Source organism: Pyrus communis, chromosome 15 (genome assembly GCF_041283825.1).
Source record: "Pyrus communis isolate YQ-2024b chromosome 15, ASM4128382v1, whole genome shotgun sequence".
In the NCBI taxonomy this organism is placed as follows: Eukaryota; Viridiplantae; Streptophyta; class Magnoliopsida; order Rosales; family Rosaceae; genus Pyrus; species Pyrus communis.
The window spans coordinates 18,910,837-18,932,340 of record NC_142579.1 but is presented as its reverse complement, the minus strand read 5'-3'; the positions used below and the strand labels follow the sequence as shown (position 1 = coordinate 18,932,340).

The 21,504-nt window shown below is 38.6% G+C and overlaps 2 protein-coding genes and 1 long non-coding RNA gene across 4 annotated transcripts; 1 reads left to right on the top strand and 2 right to left on the bottom strand.

Moving 5' to 3' along the window:
• Nucleotides 1-12,771: 12,771 nt before the first annotated feature.
• LOC137728354 (cell wall / vacuolar inhibitor of fructosidase 2) lies at nt 12,772-13,826 on the bottom strand. Its single transcript, XM_068467167.2, has one exon. It carries the CDS (start codon nt 13,496-13,498, stop codon nt 12,950-12,952), a length of 549 nt encoding a protein of 182 aa, XP_068323268.2. The 5' UTR covers nt 13,499-13,826; the 3' UTR covers nt 12,772-12,949.
• Nucleotides 13,827-13,965: 139 nt separating this feature from the next.
• On the top strand, nt 13,966-15,561 carry LOC148690629 (uncharacterized). The gene is made up of 3 exons (XR_015956185.1): nt 13,966-14,503; nt 14,639-14,767; nt 15,111-15,561. It is a non-coding gene; the product is annotated as an uncharacterized LOC148690629 (long non-coding RNA).
• A 1,779-nt stretch (nt 15,562-17,340) lies between these two features.
• LOC137747102 (ribosomal protein S5 domain protein) lies at nt 17,341-19,589 on the bottom strand. 2 transcript variants are annotated; one of them, XM_068487116.2, is made up of 6 exons: nt 19,134-19,573; nt 19,015-19,056; nt 18,796-18,911; nt 18,537-18,642; nt 18,143-18,196; nt 17,341-18,040 (listed from the first exon to the last, which is right to left on the bottom strand). In XM_068487116.2, exons 1-6 carry the CDS (start codon nt 19,503-19,505, stop codon nt 17,882-17,884), a joined length of 849 nt encoding a protein of 282 aa, XP_068343217.2. In that variant the 5' UTR covers nt 19,506-19,573; the 3' UTR covers nt 17,341-17,881. The 2 variants fall into 2 exon arrangements, 1 of the variants encoding a protein (XP_068343217.2); XR_015957350.1 differs by having other exon boundaries at nt 17,634-18,040; nt 18,293-18,642; nt 19,134-19,589.
• Between the last annotated feature and the right edge of the window lie 1,915 nt (nt 19,590-21,504).

Here is a 21,504-nt window from a genome sequence, read left to right as displayed (position 1 = left end):
TTTTTTTCTTTTTTTTTTTTTTTTGAGCTACCATATTGGTCGAAACTAAAATTGAGACACAACCTTGACATTATGCATGTTGAAAAAAATGTATTTGACATATTTGTGGGCACCATTCTAGATATCGAGGGCAAGACAAAGGACACGATCAAAGCTCGTCTTGATTTGGAACAATTGGGAATACGGAAGGGTTTATGGATTAATAGGGATAGTGATAAAGCCAAAAAGGATCTTGCATTTTTTTTTTCATGGAACCGAATAGCAAAAAAGAGCTTTTAAAGTTTTTATTGTCTGTAAAGTTTCCCAATAGGTATGCATCTAATATCGCACATTGCATGAATGTTGACGAGGGTCAATTTACTGGACTAAAGAGCCATGACTGCCATGTAGTTAGTGAAGCCAATCATGTTGTTGTCCAAATTTTTTTTCCCAACTAAAGTTAAGTTGCAAAAGATGGATGTTAATTACTTGCACAACATTGTCCAAGTCCTATGCAAGTTTGAGATGATATTTCCTCCAACTTTCTTCACAAGTATGATCCACGTTATGGTTCAATTGCCGAAAGAGGCATTGTTCACTGATCTTGTCAACTATCGCTAGATGTATCCAATAGAAAGGTATATAATCCTCATCATTTGTTTATTCATCATTAATTGACGCTTACTAATTTGTATCGTATCGTTTTATTTTGGCAGGCTTCTCAGGGAGTTGAAAAAAAGTGTATGTAGCAGGGCGAAGCCCAAAGGATCAATTATAGAGGCTTTGGTAGCATATGAATCGCTTCCAATTTGTGAAATGTATTTAAAAGATGTGGAGACGATTTTCAATTATCCTCAGCGCAATAATGACGAGGGTGTGAGAAAGGAGAAACTTTATGTTTTTGCCCAAAATGCATGATCATTTGGAGATCCTATAGAAGCGAGTCATTTTCCAAAAAATGAAATGGAGGTAGCACATTGGTTCTTACTGAACAATTGTGATGAGACAATGGCATACCTAGATGTGCATGAAGAGATGGTGAAGCGAGAACATCCATCACATTTGTATGCCAAGAAACGCTGTGAATTGTTTCCACATTGGTTTCTCGAATATGTAAGTTATAAGTGTTTTGTATTTGACACATATATTGTAGTATTTAATTTTTTCAAACTAATAGGTGTATGTTTTTGTATAATGTTGGGTGAATCAATTGAAAGCATCGAATTCCCTTACTTACAGTGAAGAGTTATATAACTTGGCGTTCGGATTGATTCACGTTGAATTTTTCTCAGGTTGCCATGTTAACAACGTCAAGTTTTGGGGGCTGTACGAGATGACAAGTTGTGTACACAAAACAGCGGTGTCCATGTCCCAGGTGGAGGCAAAAGTACAGACATTGATTTCTATGGCAAACTAATTGCTTTACAAAAACCAGTGCCAAGTGATCATGTTTAAGTGTTGATTGTTTGATACAAACCCAAATATGCAGGGAAATGTTAAAATCGACCATAGCTTACTATATGTGAACACTAACATAACTTGGTATGATGGCAACCCTTACATTTTAGCAAACATGGCAAAATAGATTTTGTATCCAGATGACCCTAAAGCCATGAGAGGTTGGAAAGTTGTTGAAAAGATGGATAAGAGGAATGTGTATGATATACCAAAAAAAGACCCTACTGATGACGACATCAACAACATCGCTAACCAACATTTAGAATCTTCAATGCAAAATGATGCGGAAACACTCCGAGATACAAATCTTATCCAAGAATCGTTTCGGATACAAGGAGTGGCTTCAATCGAAATACTGATTCAGTCAATTACAATTGACCCTGGTAATCTTACGCGATACGATGTTGTAGTGGGCCCGAACAACGACGGTGACATACCTATTGATGATGAGGAATGGGAGACTAAAAATGATGATAATGACGATAGTGAAAGTTATTATAGTTCGGATGAAGAATAATGCAATTTATTTGTGACTTGCCTTGTAAAACACATTAAATGATATTATTTGTAATTTATTTATCTTATGTTACAAATAAATTGCTTATATTTGAATAAATTTAAATTAAATAAAATAATTTTCAGAGACTTGCACAACAAAGGAAAATATATTCGTCGCACAAAGAACATTTGCGCGACGAATACCCTCTTGTTCATTGTGCAAAGCTCTGAAAATTAGGCGGCCTCGATTTCCAGGGCGGGCACCCAAAAAAATTCACGAAGTTTTGAATTTTTTGCGCGACAATACTTGTATCTTCGTCACGCAAGAATGTCGGGATTTAAAATTGCCAAACACCCTTTTCCCCTTATTTCTTCCTCTTTTTCCCAACGCTGCAAACTCTCTCACTCAACCTTTCTCCCCTTTCTCCCTCCGACAGCCCTCACTTCTTCCTCTTCGACAGCCCTCTCTCTCACTCAATCTCTGTCACCTTCTCTCACTCTCTCTTCGTCTCTCTTTCGGGAATACACTCTCTCTTCGAGGTAATTTTTCAATTTACTTAACTCTAGTCTTATACTTGTAATTAGGGTTCTATGAAAAAGTAATTGTAGGATTATTTCTTAATTTCAAATTAGGGTTAGGAATTTGTAATTTTATGATTTAGTATTTTTTGGAATTAGGGTTCTAGAAAATTTTAGGAATTAGGGTTGATAATGGTACCCAGGGCTGCTGGGAGGTTTTACCACTTTGTAATTTTAAGAATTAGGGTTCATTAGTCGCACAAAAAAGATGGATGTCTATGAGGATGTTGCTAAAAATATCATGAATTTATGTTAAACAAAAGCTTATTTTAGGAATTAGGGTTCTAGAAAATTTTAAGAATTAGTAATTTTAGGAATTAGGTTTCTGTGAGTTGATAAATTATTGATTTTGTTCACGCATATATGGTATTGGTGACTTAATTGTATACCATTCATTTCCCAAAACAGTAAGGATTGTGATATTTGAATATTGTTAATAAGGCTAAACTGATTTTATGCTTGATTTCAGATTTAGGGATTTAGTTAATTTTAACAGTATATGGTTTAATTGCTTGATTTATGTATACTTAATGATTTTTTTTTTTCTAAGTGTGCAAATGTCGCATCTTATTAGAAGTCGTAAGGCGGTGATAACTACACCCCGTTCGATTCCCTCACCACCTACTTCAGCCGCCATGCTCCTGTGGAAATGGACCTGAGGCCAGTTAATATGGTTGATCTGGTTGATTCAGTTGATTCTCGAATCTCCTAGGCACCGGTGTCATTGACCTCTTCAGTGGCACTACCTATTAGCGCAAGCATGCTCACCGCTGCCCCCGCACGCCCGACACGACATCACCATCCATTATTGATGCCTCGGGGTCACAACAAGGTAAAGTTAAATAACTCCCTTTAATTTCTTGTGAATTTAGTTATTCACATATTAAGTTCAATCAAAATTGTTACATATTGCAATTGTGTGTTTGGTCCAAATTTGGCTTATTCAACTGTTGTGATTGTTGTTGGATATCATATAATATTCGTTACAATGTCTAGGGTTTGGGAAATGTTATAATTTTAAGGGAGGTTCTAGAGAAATTTTGGTAGAATTTGTAGTGTTTGTTTGACTTTTTTTTTTTTTTTTTCAATAAAGAAAAATACTCGGGGACCTGGTCACCAGTTGAAAACGACTAAGGTCACCCGGGTGAACAACGAATGTATCATGATTCGATACAACGACCGGTATCGAATTGTACCAACGGCGGAGCAGCATAGCACATTGGCCCACGACATTAGTCACGTCGTTCAGACCTATTGTCCTATGCGATGGAAGTCTTGGAAGGCGATGCTGGACGAGGTGAGGACGAATGTGCGCGATTATTTGTCCGTAAGTATCTAAACTTTTTATTGCTTTTCCTTTAAAGTTTATATATTTATATTAATTAATGTATTTAATTAATTTGTTACATTGCAGACGAACTACAGTTTCGACGACATCAACGACAATATGTTGGCGTATGTCAACAGGCTCTTCACTGAACAGTACAAGCAGTGGAAGAGCGACCTGCACCAATATTTTGAGACATTTGATAATCTGCAAGTTGCTCTTGAGAAGTGTTTCCCAAAGGAGTTTGAGGATCGGAAAGAAAATTGGGTGTGGCTCTGCAATCATTTTTAGGAGCTCGCCTATGTGGTACGTATTTTATATTAAGTCTAAAAGTATTATACGTTTCTTACTAATATTTATTGATTTTTTATATATATTTCATTTAAATTACAACTAATATGTTTCATTTTTGTATAACAGAAGAAGGCGAAAGCCAACAAGATCAATCTGGAGAAGAAGACTTTTCTTCACCATTTGGGTTCAAGGCATTTCTCATATAGGATGAAGGTGTGGCGGCAGGTATTAATAATATTTTTCATATTCAATTTTTAATACATCAATAATATTATTTTTTTTTCATACTAACATTTTTCTTATCTTGTTCTATTCATGGGGGTTCAAAATTCCCAGAGATCGATGTATTAGTAAACTTTTATGTTCGACCCAAGGATGAGTTGACTGAGTCTCTTAACATAAGTATTCTTTAATTGTAATTACTATCTTACGCATTCAAGTATCATGGTTATTATTTCAATGTTATTATTAATATTTCATGTTATATTACACAAGCAACGATGATGGAGAAGAGGCAATCAATTCTTCAGGAGACCACCTCCCAGCTTCCTCCCGACACTCTGATCGAGTCTGTGGATCCCTCTGATGATGCGGGGTTTCAGATCCTTACAGACACCTTGGATCAGACTCTCGATCTGAGGCTGGGGACGTATTGTAGGGGGATGGGGAATGCCCAGCGATGCCTCGAAATCGAAAGGCAACGTGACAGCTTTGATAGAAGAGGCAGCCGGCCTTAGGAGTAAGCTCACCTCGTATAAAAGCTAAATGTCACTAATCGTAAAGGTCCTCAGTGAGTCCCGCATTCGCCTCCTGGATATTCGTACCTCGTCGACGTCTAAGCCCCTCCAACTTGAGCATGCCTAGAACTCCGCCCCTTAGACCTCTGAGCCCGTCCTCATCCCCGAGACCTTCTTGCCCCAAGGTTTCCAACCGCCTGCAAACGAGGACCCTGGAGATTATTCCACCTTCTTTTCTTAGTTTTCTACTCCCTTACTTTTTAAACTTTTTCCTTGTACGTATTTTTTTTATTCTAAATAAATTATTTTTCTCTTCATTACATTGTTTTATTGCAATTTAATTTCATTATTATATTACAAAACTAAAACCAGAACAAAAAATAAATTTAAAAATATATATTTTATTTTTTGCATGACGAATACCTTCGTCATGCATAATTTTTTGAGACTATTCCGTTTTTATGGCACAAGAATAACATGTTGTCATGCAAAGTTCTTAGAGATGAAGATTAGTCATCCCATGTATGTATCCTGACGACTGCTACTCGTATCCTAGAATTTTGTGCGATAAAGATCTTCGTTCCTAAAAATTTGGTACGATGAAGATGAAACCGTTGCACTTTCATCTCCGCGACCACTGTGTTTATTCGTCGCACAAAGTCTTTTTTCACGATCTTCACACAACGGATTTTGCGCTACGAAGTTTTTGTCGTTTTGACATTTGTGCGATGGGGATAAGCTTTGCATGACCAATTCAAGTTCGTCGCACTAAATGTTAAATGTAGTACTGATTCAACATTTAGGGTCGAAAAAATTTGAAACTTTTTTTTAGTTTTGGATTGAAAAAACATGGACGGTCATTCAAATTGTTTGGCCTCGGTGCACCAAATGTTCTTGAGACGTTCAATAGAGCGCTGCTGAACATCATCCAAAGCAGTGTTGTTCGACTGTTGACTACAGAACCTTCCTATATATGTGTACTGGTGATGGTTTGCGAAACACAGTATGAAACCACAAACTTTTAAGATAACTAAACAAAAGATAAGCGAAGCTTGAAAATTTCGCTCGCATACCTTATTTGGATCTCTCTAAACGTTTTTTGTGGTCATCTATTTTTCAAAATTTTATATCAATGCCCAAAGTGCAAGGTGGAATCCTGGAAGAGGTTCGGTTAGTGTTTAAGGGTTTGAATACTTTGAATAGATGAGTGTCAATTTTTCTCTTCTGCTCTTGGTTTATCTGTTCTCTCTTGGGTCCCTCGATACTCTTTCTTCTTTTGGTTTTCATGCTCCTTGGTCTATTTGCTCTCCAAAAATTCATATTGCACTCTCTCATAATATAAACTGTAAAAATAAAGAAGGGCCTGGTTCGGATAAAGAATCTACTTGTCTCTCATTTATGATTAAAGTATCTTTATTGTACAAATATCATAATCAGAATTGTTCATTCTTTTTATTATCCTTTAAATATCTGTTGACCCTAAAAACTACCAAGCCTACATGGCGTACAGGCCGAATAATTAATAAGCAAACTACGTCCTTTGGTTGCGTTCGGGGCTCGCCAACTCATCGGCCAAGTTCAGCCAGGGAGTAAAATATGTTGAAGTGGTGTTGGGCGCACTGTTAACTTCTTAATCTCGCAATTGCGGCCGAGGAAGGAACATGTCTCGACCTTCGGGTTCTAGAGCCTGAAGGCAAGGTTGCTAGTTCTACGAAGTTCAATTTCAAATTCGGCTTTCAATGTGCCAAATGTAGTAACCTGGTAACACCTCATTTCACCGAAAAGGCTGATGAGACGACCTCTACCAACAAAGACTTGAAAATCCTTGTTGGCCAGGACTTGGATAAATAACCAGTCAGTCTTAAAGCAGTGCCGTCTATCCAAACTGAAGGTCCTCCTCGGTCGGCTGATTTTATGAGTCTAGTGCTGTTTATCCAAACTGAAGATGTTGCTGGTTGCTTTCACAGTGTTGTCTATCCAAACTGAAGATGTGTTGGCGAGAAGAATGGGCAAGAGGAAAAAATCTCAAGGTTGTGGAGAAGTTTTGTGCAGGATAATTTGTGTGTTGATTTGGAGGGGCGTCCTCTATTGCAGAGCACTTGTATTTATAGCATTCATATTCTCTGCTTGGCACAACTTGATAATTTTGCAAAGTCCAACTGCAACTCAAACTCGTGGAAAGAAAATTGATCCGTGTGAGAGGGTTATCCTTTAGACTGCTATCTGTGCATTCTCAAACAAAACAAAAGCCTATCAAGGTTTATCACATCATCATCAAAACTCTATCAGTAACCTTGCTTTATCCCATTAAGACTCCTAATGCAACTATAAAGCCTTCTTTTTCCATGATGTCTGTCCAGGTGCAACCATACATGCAAAGTAAATTACAATTTAATTGCGATATCAGCTAATCACTTGAGATACCATTTTCCACCAAATACCACTTTGTATCAGTAGTCCTAATGATGCATGACTCACGTGGCCAAAGCAATACCACAAAAGAAAAACATATTCTCCAGTGTCCTATTTTGCATGCCTACTCTTTGTGCTCTAGATGACATTTAGATAATTTTAATATCTCGTTTAAGAGATAAATATATGATTTAAAAATCATAATTTTATCCTTTAAATAATAATTAAATATTATCTTAGCAAATCCAACAGTTTAAAATTCACTCATTCAACAGCCTTGAATGCCTACGCCTGTATTGTAAAATCGGGTCCAAATATTGTCTTCCAATTTCCTTGAGCTTCGACTTGCTCAGTCGAATGGTTGAGGAAATTAAAGTTTTAAAGCTGGGTCGCAAAACTTTTAAATTCATTTTTCGACTTTGGTTCTTCAAGCTTCTCGGTCAAAAAGGACAAGACCGAAAAAATAATATCACTGAGCTTGGTAAAAGAACAAATAACCCTCGGTCATCGAATTCATATCCTAAGCAATGCATCAAACTATCATAACTTTCTCGGCCTGGTGCAATTAGAAAATTTCTTGGACCAAGTGACTAGCTCTCTAGTCACCACTTCGCAAAGCTGATCGGCGCCAGTTGTAAGAGTTGAAAATAGTGATGGAAAATAATGATCAATAGTCTGAGGTAACCCAGCCTAATCCTGCAGTTCAACTCAAGAAGTGTGATCAAATTAACTTATGCATGCTCACAGCAGTTAAGTATATCAGCTTCCACCAGCACGATATCATCAATCATGATGACAACATCCCATGCAATTCAATGATGAAATCTAAGCCCCGGAGGAAATCGCAGAATTAGTTATTGTAATTTAGGCCTTGAATCGAGTTGACTGTAGGACAAAAAATTAAAATTCGAATAACTGATATCCACAGTGAACATTCAAGATTGAGATTGACGCCACCGAATGGTCTGACACCACCGAACTCGGCACATCTCTGTCCAACACCAAAACTCTATGTGCATACTGTGTGTCGGCAAGCCCAAAAGTCAAAGAGGACATATACATATGAACATATATTATCTTGGCCCTCCAACCGAATGAGAAATTACTTTTTCCTCTCAACAAGTGCAGCCATTCGCAAAGACCCAATAATCAAGTTTCCAAACGTGTAGGACTCGGCTGAACGTAATTTTGAAGATGAGTAACATGATCATTATGGCCGAATACCAACCAACAAACCTCACCTCATTGAGATTCAAGGTCGTGTAGACCCACCAAATGAGAAATCCAACTCCATCGAATTTCTCTTCCTGACTCTCGACCTTTGAAATCCACCACCTTGCTTCACTTACCCTCGGCCTAAACGACCGAAAGTTTTTTTTTTTTTTTTTTTTGTTTTAGTTTTGAACGAGGTCAAGATGTTCGTTGCCCCTCTTATTTTCATATACATCATTGGCTCAAACAACCAGACGGATAAGAATATATATATATATATATATATATATATATATATATAAAATAAAATTATATAAAAAAATAAAAACTGAAATCTAACATACAGGAATAATAGTGGCCGATCCATGAGAAGGAGGAGGCCAACAATGTTTTATTCCTAGTTAAGATCTTTTCATATTAAAATTCTCAATTTGATTTCGCTTTAGGCCGAATAAAGAATAATCTCCAAATACTTTTTGACTTGGCAAAATTTTTTTGAATCTCGGCCACCGAATGTGTTGAACAATTATCAAGCCTCTCAGGCATAATAATTTTGCCAATCTCGACTTTAACTCGAATAACTTAGCCAAACAAGATTGCTCCACATCGGTTTTATCGCCAATAACCATATCAACTGTCATGGTTTCGACGTCTAAGATCACGTCTCCAATTACCATATCAATTGATGTGGTTTTTCTGTCTGAAGCCGTGTATCGGCCTTGTTCGTCATTGGAACACTCCTTTGACGAATCATTTTCTGAGTCAATTTTTGTATTTGGCTCAAAAACTTGAACTTTTTCTTCTAGGCCTACCAAACTTTCAGCCTCGACCTCAAAAATTGGTGGTTTAGGTTTTCTTCAGCCGACTTGACAATTTTCCTAGGCCGAAGTTTGATTGTGGCTGGAGGAAAATTGCCCCTGCCTTTTGATCCAACCATTCTTCAAATTGGATTGATTTGTATCCAAAACCTAAAATTATTTTCTTATCAAACCACTCATAAAATCGAGTTCTATCTTCATTTAAACATTGATCATGTAAGCTATGATGAACTTTCACCTTTATAATTTGAGAGAAAGATTTTTGCCTTTCTTCACATCCTTTAAGAATCTGTTTTGCATGAAGTTGAACTAGGAATGCGTCCAATCGGCTGAACGGAGCCGGATTGACATCTTGATATATCATATGAACTTCATAGTTTTTGCACGGGGTCCCACTGGGCATGCCAAAATGTTGACACTAAAAACTACCAAGTCTACGTGGCGCGCAGGTCAAGTAATTAATAAGCTAACTAAGCCCTTCGGTTGCATGCAAGGCGTGCCAACTCGTCAGCCGAGTTCGGTCGGGGAGTAAAATATGTTGATGTGATGTTGAGCGCACTGCTAACTTCTTGATCTCGCGACTGAGGCCAAGGAAGGAACACGTATCGGCCTTTGGGTTCTAGAGCCTGAAGATAAGGTTGTTAGTTCTGCGAAGTACAATTTCAAATTCAGCTTTCAATGTGCCAAATGTAGTAACCTGGTAACACCTTACTTCGCCAAGAAGGCTGATGAGATGACTTCTACCAACAAGGACTCAGAAATTCTTGTTGACTGAGACTTGAATAAATAACCAGTCGGTCTCAAAGCAGTGATGTCTATCCAAAATGAAGGTCCTCCTCGGTCGGCTGATTCTACGGCTCCAATGCTGCCTATCCAAACTGAAGATGTCGCAGGTTGCCTTCACAGTGTTGTCTATCCAAACTGAAGATGTGTTGGTGAGAAGAAAAAGGAAGAGGAAAAAATCTCAGGGTTGTTGAGAAGCTTTGCACAGGGCAATTTGTGTGTTGATTTGAAAGGGCGTCCTTTGTTGCATAGCACTTATATTTATAGCATTCATATTCACTGCTTGGCACAACTTGATAATTTTGCAAAGTCCAACTGCAACTCAAACTTGCGGAAAGAAAATTGATCCGTATTAAAGGGTTATCCATCAGACTACTATATGTGCCTTCTCAAACAAAATAAAAGCCTATCAAAGCTTATCACATCAACTCCATCAGTAACCTTGCTTTATCCCATTAAGACTCCCAATGCGACTATAAAGCCTTCTTTTTCCATGATGTTTATCCAGGTGCAACCATACATGCAAAGTAAATTACAATTAATTGCAATATCAGCTAATCACTTGAGATACTATCTTCCACCAAATACCACTTTGTACCAAGAATCTTAATGATGCATGACTCACGTGGCCAAAGCAATACCACAAAAGAAAAACAAATTCTTCAGTATCCTATTTTGCATGCCTACTCGCTGTGCTCTAGATGACATAAAGATAATTTTAATATCTCATTTAAAAGCTAAATATATGATTAAAAAATCATAATGTTATCCTTTAAATAATAATTAAAAATTATCTTAGCAAATCCAATAAATTAAAATTCGCTCATTCAACGGCCTCGAATGTGACATCCCACATCGCCCAGGGGAGTGATCCTTAAATGTATATTCCCATCATTACCTAGCACGAGGTCTTTTGGGAGCTCACTGGCTTCGGGTTCCATAGGAACTCCGAAGTTAAGCGAGTAGCGCGCGAGAGCATTCCCAGGATGGGTGACCCATTGGGAAGTTCTCGTGTGAGTTCCCAAAAACAAAACTGTGAGGACGTGGTCGGGGCCCAAAGCGGACAATATCGTGCTACGGTGGTGGAGCGGGCCCGGGAAGTGATCCGCCCCGGGCCGGGATATGACAAATTGGTATCAGAGCCAATCCCTGGTTGGAAATGTGCCGACGAGGACGTCGAGCCCCTAAGAGGGGTGGATTGTAACATCCCACATCGCCCAGGGGAGTGATCCTTAAATGTATATTCCCATCCCTACCTAGCACGAGGCCTTTCGGGAGCTCACTGGCTTCGGGTTCCATAGGAACTCCGAAGTTAAGCGAGTAGCGCGCGAGAGCATTCCCAGGATGGGTGACCCACTGGGAAGTTGATCGTGAGTTCCCAAAAACAAAACCGTGAGGGAATGGTAAGCCCAAAGCGGACAATATCGTGCTACAGTGGTGGAGCGGGCCCGGGAAGTGATCCGCCCCGGGCCGGGATGTGACAATTGGTATCAGAGCCAATCCCTGGTCGGAAATGTGCCGACGAGGACGTCGGGCCCCTAAGGGGGGTGGATTGTAACATCCCACATCGCCCAGGGGAGTGATCCTTAAATGTATATTCCCATCCCTACCTAGCACGAGGCCTTTTGGGAGCTCACTGGCTTCAGGTTCCGTAGGAACTCCGAAGTTAAGCGAGAAGGGGGCTAGAGCAATCCCATGATGGGTGACCCACTGGGAAGTTGCTCGTGAGTTCCCAAAGACAAAACCGTGAGGGAATGGTAAGCCCAAAGCGGACAATATCGTGCTACGATGGTAGAGCGGGCCAGGGAAGTGATCCGCCCTGGGCCGGGATGTGACAAATTGGTATCAGAGCCTAACCCTGGTCGCGTGTGTGCCGACGAGGACGTCGAGCCCCTAAGGGGGGTGGATTGTGACATCCCACATCGTCCAGGGGAGTGATCCTTAAATGTATATTCCCATCATTACGTAGCACGAGGCCTTTTGGGAGCTCACTGGCTTCGGGTTCCATAGGAACTCCGAAGTTAAGCGAGTAGCGCGCGAGAGCATTTCCAGGATGGGTGACCCATCGGGAAGTTCTCGTGTGAGTTCCCAAAAACAAAACCGTGAGGACGTGGTCGGGGCCCAAAGCGGACAATATCGTGCTACGGTGGTGGAGCGGGCCCGGGAAGTGATCCGCCCCGGGCCGAGATGTGACATCGAATGCCTAGGCCGATATTGTAAAATCGGGCCCAAACAAGATCATATGTGCAAAAAATGATTCAATTTGAAGATCGTTTAGCTATTCACATGTATAAAAAAATGGACGATTCATCATATGAGGATGCTACTTGATAACAAATTTGTCGATCAATTTGACATGGATGACTAGCTAAATGATCTCCAAATTTTTTTGCATATAATCTTCAAAAGATAATAAAAAGAATAAGCAGCTCTAATAATAATATTTGTATAATAAAAATACATTAATTATAAATGGAAGACAAGTAAATTCCACCGTTGAACACAATCAGTATCCTTATGGAAAATTCTGGAACAAAGTTAGCACTTTATAAGGGAACGTGCTATCAGTCATCTTCTACTATGGTCAAAGAAAAGAAAGGAGACAAAACACTTTTTGTTAGTGGACAATTAATCAAAAATTATAATAGTAGATTCTAACTAAGTGGGCATCATATTCTAGAGAAATATTAATATAATCTGAATAATTAACTGCATATATGTTTAGGACATGCATTGCAACAGAATTAATGGTTTAGACCACACAGTGACTCGGAAAAATAAATAATTTTTCTTTCCTTTCCTAATAATCTAATAAACTTGCATTATTGAGCACCCTAGTAGGAAATAAACAGTTACAAGCCAAAATTATCAATAATTCCCAGAGCCACATCAAAAATATGCTTCAATCCCTCCTCTCTTCTTGCAAGTTCTGGAGGATAAGCCAAACCTGGGTACCTTTTGAAAGCATTGTGGCAGGCATTTGGGTAGTCAGCTGCTGCAGTGATGTGCATGTAAGCATAATCATAAGACTCTGAACCTAAATCCTGCACTGAAGCTTGAAGGGCATCACCGACGTAGCCGTACTTGTCGGCACACTCCTTGAGGACCTTCTTCAAGTTTGTGTCATTGATGCTTGAGCTGATTAGCTGAGAGGACAAGTACGATGAGGTGGCAGTTGCGTTTGCCATTCCAATCCCAACCATAATAACTGCCAACCCCCTTGTGTCTGCATTTATGCTTGTGGGAACAGATTTGAGGGATGAGACACAAAGGCCATAGTACTTGGTGTTTTTGCATGTGTTCTGGATCAGGGTTGAGTCAGCTTGGATGAGAAAATTAGGGTTTTGGCGAGGAAATGCAACTGTGAGAAGAAAGAGCAAGAAAATAGTAGAAGAACTCATCTGAGAGGATTAATGTAATTTTCTTTGACTCTAGATTTTGCTATGGAGGAAGAAAAAGGGGTGGAAAGCCAGATAAAAGGATTCAAAGGAATTTTAATGTTTTGCTTATTTTTCTATGGTTGCAAATTGCAATGTGAGAGTTCAGAGATGTAGGTGTTTTCACTTTGGGTGTCGAATGAGCTGTGTATATAATTAAAGAGGAAGGGGCACTATTTGACAGGAGGCTATGAAACCATGCTATGCATTGAGGCCTTATTTGGCAGAAACCTAAATGCCAAAACATGAGTCACGGGTCACAGATGAACAACAGTTGAGGCTCTCAATCCAATCTTCTTTTTTGGTAGCGTATGGTACGTGGGAAGGGACGGAATGCAGTGGGATAAGGTGTTCCGTCCTACGTTTGGTGAGTCAAAAACAGTGGAACCCGCTGTCCCACAGAATAAGTTTTGGCTGAATTTTTGTTCCATCTCACCTCCTGGAACGACTCGTTCCACCTTCGTAAAACACAAAATTATAACATTTTTGATAAAAATGCCCCTTATCTTTTTCAATATTTACACCATCTAAAACAAACCCTAATGCATTCTCTTTCGCTGCCTTTCTTTTCCCGAAGCCTTCCTCCTCATCCTCTCCCACAGCCACCGACTGCACCCAGCCAGCAGGCAGCAGCACGGAGCCACTTCCACCCGTAGCCTTCTCTCTTTTCCTCGCACGCCCCCACCCTCCGCCGTCTCTTTTCTCCCTCTCCTCCCACCTGTCCCTGCTGCCTTTCTTCTGCTGCATTGCTTCCTTAGCAACTCCTCTCCCTCACCGCCATACGACATTTCACCACCCCCCCCCCCCCCCCGGGAGGCCGCTTCATCCTTATCACGAAACCCTGGAGCAGGAGATCTATAAATCGATTCGTCGTCCTGGCACCATCTCCAAGGCTAGGACTTACGCCGATGTCAACGTGATCCGACCCAAGGACTACTGGGACTACGAGTCCCTCACTGTCCAATGGGGGTAATAAACTGATGAAATTCTCTTGTTCTTGTTTGGATTGTGAGAAAATTGAGGAAAATCTGGTTTATGGTGGGAAAATTGAATTTTGATGGATAAATGTTTTTGCTTTTTGAATTAATTGTGATTAATGTATAGGGAGCAGGGTGATTACGAGGTGGTGAAGAAGGTTGGGAGAGGAAAGTATAGTGAAGTGTTTGAAGGGGTTTACCGTACCGATAACGAAAAATGTATTATCAAGATTCTCAAACTTGTTAAAAGAAGAAGGTAAGTTCTGAATTGCATTACTTTTACCTTCTTATGTGAAAAAATTGACAATTTGTTGTTCTTATCAGTTGGGTAATTCTATTTGTTTCGTTCTTGCTTCCATGTATGCCGGACTAATATTTCATGTAATCGCTAATTCTGTACTTGTATACGGCTGTTGTTTTCATAGAATTAAGTTTCCTAGAGTGGAATGTTAGTGTTCTTTCATTTATTAGATACCTAATGAATGAGGATAGTGTATTGGAAGAGTTTGAGTGAAATCCTATCATGATTTTTTTCATGAAGTGTCGGTGCAACCTATTCATTGGAAACTGAAAAAAAAAAAAAAAACTTTAATTTGAAGGTTTAACCAACCCCAAGAAACAATTTTGACTGCCCCTGGCATATGAAGTAAAAGTTTTCTTTTGTACAAGAGCTTTGTTTTGAATCATTGCAGTGACGCTTACTTTTCTGTTTGGTTCGAAATGCAGATTAAGAGGGAGATAAAAATATTGCAGAATCTCTGGGGGGGGGTGGGGGGGGGGGGGGGTGGTGTCAAGTCAGACGTGGACTCAAAGGAGGGATGATCTTGGAAGAGAAATATATGATGAACGGAGAGGAAGGAGGGCTTGAAAATTGGTTGAAATAGTAGTTGTTGTAATTGTCTTTTATTGTTTGATGACAGTTTGTTGAGATGATTGTTGTAATTATTTTTTATTGTTTGAAGACTACTGAGATGTAGACATGTATGTAAGCCTACTTCCGGAAAATAGAGACTCATAATTTTTACACTTATACTATATATATTGTTTGAATGTTGCCTCTTCACATCATTGATCCAATAAGCTTCAAACATGTTGAAACTAATCATGGTATTGTTATAAAATATAGAATTCATGGCATAACATATCTTCAGCCATATGCTAGTGTAAAAAAATATATCGTAGATAAGTATATGTGTTCAAAATATGAACAAGTTCAAAAAAAAAAATATATATATATATATATATATATGTTCCGTCCCGTTCCATGTATAAATATTGTACCAAAAAATAGACGGAATAGGGGTAAGTTAATCATTTAATCTTTTGGTTCCGTTCTGTCCAACGAATACCAAATGCAAAACGGAACAATCATCCTGTTTCGTCCTGCGCGTATCAAACATAACATGAAACCTCCATTCCGTCCCATCCCATCCTGTCTGCGTACCAAACGGTACTTTTGAGTACTGGAATGATTTGGTTTTATATTGGGAATCTTGATGAAATGTTTTGGCCAATAAACAATGAAGAAAAAAAGCTTGGAATTTTTTGTGATCCAAAATAATTAATGTATTTTGTCATATTTTGGAAAGAGACCAAATTTTGTTAAAAGATAGATCTTTATCTCCTTATTTATACTTTTTGTCTCTGCCCTCCTTTTTCTTCTTCGTTATTTTCTCTCTCCTCTCCTCATAGGCTCCTCCTTCGTCCTCCTCTCCCTCTTCCTTCCTACCTTCTTTTCTTTCTTTCTTTCTTTTTCTCTCTTCTCTTTCTTCTTCACCACTCTCTCATATATTTATTCTTCATACTTCTCTCTCTCCATCATCTTCTTCTTTTTCATATTGTTTCATATATTTATATGAAACGAATTTACCATCATCATAACATTTTGTTTCAATAATACAATATCATCACCGCATGATATTTTAATTTTGGATTGAGACGTAATATAATGGTAAATCCATTCCTTGTAAATTCCTCTCTTTTTAAAAAAAAATCATTGTTTTGAATATTTATGGATGAGTCATGAGTGAGTGGGTTAGAGATTGAAGGTTAATTATAATTGTAAGGCCATTTAATACTACGGTCTGGTAGTATTCTTCTTTATTTGTAAATGAGAGATCTTAAGTTCGAATCTTATGGATGGCGAATTCGATACCAAATTAGGTTATCCATTGTAAGACTTAGCCAAACTTATCTCTGTACTAAAAAAAAAATAATTTATAATTGGAAGCTGATTGGTAATGGTGGAAACGTGCTCACTAGCTTCCTAAATAATACGGTGAGACTCCTATCTTAACAAACTCGAACATCAGTCAAATGATCTTAATTTAGGAGAAGATTGACTTAACCGTGTTATTAAACGATTCTGTTCATTTTAATACCAAAGATTTATTTGGGACCATGACCAAAACAACACGGTTCAATTGAAGTATACTAGTTAAGCGTTTTCAGTTAAGGTTTAGTGTGTAAAGTTTAAAACAATGTCATTAGAGAAGTCGGATCCGATATTGATACTTACGTATGGTAATTAAAATCCTAATTAGGGTTGAGGGATCTTGTGGATCGCAGACATTAAAAGCGCTCGTAATCATAGCATTTGTTGGTTATTGTACAGATTTTGACTTGTTAATCATGAAAATAAAACGGATTAGCGCTTTTCCATTCTTTTTCTTTCTTTGACTAGGAGTAGATATTCATAGCATACGCATGGATTGGAGTCATTTAACTACGATTACTCCTTTCTTCTGTTTTCAATTATGCAACAGTCCGATTTATCAATGACAAAGGGAGCATAGTAATCCAAAACAAAAAGAGATGGCTAATACGAGCTTTAACTGAAGTCGACGGACAAGTGCTGCTAATTTCTCACCAAGTATATATATGACTCCAAATACCATAGCCTTCAATGATTCAATCATTTGAATTGACCACCTTAATAAGCATATTATGAAACACGCTACCCAACAGACCAAGAAGCAACACAGCAGAAAGTTTGACAACACCCAACTTCTGAAATGGAATATCAACCTAGACTTGACACAACTGATCCAACAGCACCACAGTGCAATAGACAACATAAACGAGTATTGCAGTGCTAAACTCTAAACTTGCACCCAAGTCCATAAAACAAGCAATGGAGCATTTCTTTTCACTATAAAGAAAGACTCAGGTGGACAATCGGCTTTCAAGATTTAAGTTAATATTGCATTCCAACTAATTTAATCAATAAACTTCCCGAACAAAGCTGCAGATGTTTTAGATTTTTTCCCGTACACTCTTCTTTAACTGTTGCCAATGATTGCTTCCAAAATGTATGTGCCGGTCTCAAAAAGCTTCGCTGTGAAATGTCTATACCAGCTAAGCCACTGTTTCAGCGCTTATAGAACACTAATTCTCGGCTACAATTGTTTTTGATAGCTTCCTCCAATTTCTCAATACGGTCAAAATCAACTTGGTAAGTAACCATGGTGATACCATCTTTACCAGTCTCATAATCTTGCTTGATGTCTTCAACGTGAAAAGATTGTAGCTGTAAACATCGCATCTTAATATAAGATATGGATACACTTTAGAAATTTGACCATCAAAATGCAAAAGGGAGAGTTATCATAGTGCATCCAAACCAGCTCACCTGATGGTATAGAACGCCCAAAAGATCAAAGGGAACCTCGACCCCCATTCTTACCTAGAAGAGAGAAAGGATAAAATCATATAATTAAACGTTCTAATGATACAGAAAATGAAATGATTTACGGGTGCAAAAAAATAATACAGACTTAACTCAAATTAATTGAAACTTATTCGGACATTTGTGAGCTTTGGTCCCAAGGTTTTGAAGTGAAAGTCTACGAGTCCCAAATATGTGGCAAAGGAATAAAACCCGCGTTCATTTTATTATACCGATAAAAGTAGATTGCGACCAAGAATGGACGAGTATAGGGAAGTTCTTTCCTTTCCTGGTCCCGTTGCTTTCTGAAGCAGTAATTAAACAGGACATCTTGCATAAAAGAAAAAGGAGCTAATACCCTTGATTTCACAAGACAAGTTGGGGCATTTTTCAAGCATTCAGAGGCAACTCCTCCGTAAGCCCTGACGAGTCCTCCGGTTCCCAATTTAATACCACCAAAATATCTATAAAAATAGAATCAAATACAACACTCAATGGAAAGAGCAATAGCAATAAGCGTAAAGCAGACAACAGAGAACAATGTGCACACTTTGAAGAACAAATTCGTAAAACAAACGGAAGCGAATGCATATCATTGAAGAAAGAAATGCAGTTACCTGATGACAACCACCATAACTCTGTCAATTCCTGAAGATTCAATAGCAGAATGGATTGGTTTTCCGGCCGTTCCGGAAGGTTCACCGTCATCATTAGACCGGAATTGATCTCCAACCTGATCGGTACCTCATTTGATTAATTAAAAAAACAATACAAACAGATTACCAAATAACAAGCAAAGAAAAAGAAATGGACGATTTCAAAACCCAAACCCTAACCTTGTACGCCCAGCAATTGTGAGTAGCGCGTTGCTCTCGTACCTAAAGCACCAAAACTTCATTTGCCACGGTTTTTCCTTTTGTGACGAAATCAAAGAACAAAAGTAGAATTAGCTTACCTGGGATAGGAACGATTGAGCGGATTGTTCGTCGGAGATGGGACCAGCGACGGCGATGAATTTGCTCTTCTTGATCTCTTTTTCGAATCTCACTATCTCCTTGATGCCCGTATACGCGCCGCCTCCACCACTCCTGTTGCTATTGCTGCTGGTTGCGGCGGCGGTGGTGACCATGGCTTTATTGGCTCCGGTGGCGACGCAGCAGCCTACGCCTGCAATTGAAACGAAGATCCGAATGCCTTGGTGGAACTTGATCGGCGCTACCTTCTGGTAGTATTTCTGGAAACTGAGATTGAAATTACGTGGCGTTATTGCTGCTACTGGCATTTGTCTTACCCAAACCCAAACACTGCTTTCTTCTTCTGCTAACATGTGTATTGGGCCTTTTGGGTTGTGGTGGAAACCTTTAATGCCCGGTGTCGTTTCGCTTGGCGCTTAATCTTTTCCTTCCTTTATCTTCATGACCATGTTCTATCGCATTAGATGCATTTGTTTAACCGAAGTATCTCGGACTGAATTAATTTTAAGAACTAAATTGAATTGGATTAGAATAAACTAAGCTGAACTTAGTGAAGTATTTGGTCTAGTCTCCAACTAAAAGTAGATAACAAAATTTTTTTTTTTCCCCAAAAAAAGAAAAAAATAAATAAATAAAACTCTCTATGTCTCTCCCTTTTCTTTGGGCAAACTCTCTATCCTCCTTTTTCTCCATCTCTTTCATTTTCCTTTCTCGTCCAACTCCTCCTCCCCCACCCTCTCACCCTCTTCATTTCTTCTCACAACTTCATAATCCACTGTATATCTTCATAATCGACACCATTTTCCTATGTAATTGGCTCGAAGGTGAAAGATAAAAAAAGGTCTGCGATCAGGGATTTTTATGTTTTCTGGGGTTTGTGCTCCACATCAATCTCATCGTTGATTCAAGCTCATCCCACAATATTTTTTTTTTTCTAGGTTCAAATTTTTCTAGGTTTTCTGGTTGTTGAAAGCGAGGAAGAAGGAGATGGGAAGGGCAAAGTGGAGCAGAGATAGCAAAAGACCCGTCTTTGCCGTTGTTCGGGTCAACCCAGATGCCAAAAAGGCGATGGGTTTGTGGGATGATGGAGATCCACGACAACCGTTTCTTATTTGGTCATTGGAGAAGAAGGGCTGATGCTGCTCATGTGGGTCACTGTTATGATCCAATTCTGTGATTGCTTTGATCACAAGGAAGAAGACGAAAATGCAAATGGGAAAAAGTAGTTTTGATAGGAGCATATTTATGTTACTTAGTTATGTTGTTTCCTTGCATTTAGTTAGCTAAGTACTACTTATTATAGTGTTTTAAGCCATTTTCATGTGTTTGTAGGTCCTAATGACAAAGTTGGCAAGAAAAGACAATTTTGAGCCTTTTAGAGCAGTTTTGGGCTTATTATGGATAGCTTGTATATGGAGCAAGGTGGATGGACGAATTTGGAGTCAAAAGAGGCTAGGAACATGCTACAAATCAGAAAAGACAAGTTCAAGACAAAGAAGATAAGGAAAGAGCAAGAAATATGGAAACTTATCCTAACAACCTTATCTTATACAAACCTTATCCTATCTTATCCTAACCTAATCTTGTTCCACCTTAATTCTAGCTGCAAGTGGACCTAAATACATGATTTCTAGAAGCCTTATCTGATCCTAAAAGAGTGCCGCACCCTTCTGATGCGAGAATTATACGCACACAAATTAAACCCTCTTTTTGACAATTGTAGTATAAGTATAAGTAGGGATCGTTCTGGACCGGGGATTAGGAGGGATTGCAAATCTCTTGGAAACTGACTCAAAAACGTAAAATAAAGTTTAAAACACTATACTAGACTCAAAGAATGCAAAACTAAACTTTAAATCACTAAGACAAACCAAAGACTCAAAATGCTTTAAAACATAAACTAAATTGAACAATAAGGAAAAAGGGGGGAAGAGTTTTGATTTGACGAAAATTGAAATAACAAAACAAGTTAATAAACTAAGCAGAATGTAAATGTGAATATGGATGATGGAATAAATGGAATGAAGGCTAGCTAAGGGGTTCTTCTCCACACATGTTATACTTGCATACAAGATTGATTCTCAGTTGGTCTTTCGATAAATTATGAAACTCAACACTCCGGGTTAATTAGGTCCGCTTAAATTAACCGTCAAGTTTTCCTTAAGTTAATGAATTGGATGGGTTTGCGCAACGCAATTCACAACATTCTCCAAAAGTCCTTTACGTGAACAGCACAATAAAGATACAATCAAAGATCATTAAGCATTATGAAAACTATAAGTGTTGACGAGGCCTTCGTTACTATGGAATACGCATGAAACTAGTGCCAAGAATTCATTTAACGCGATTGTT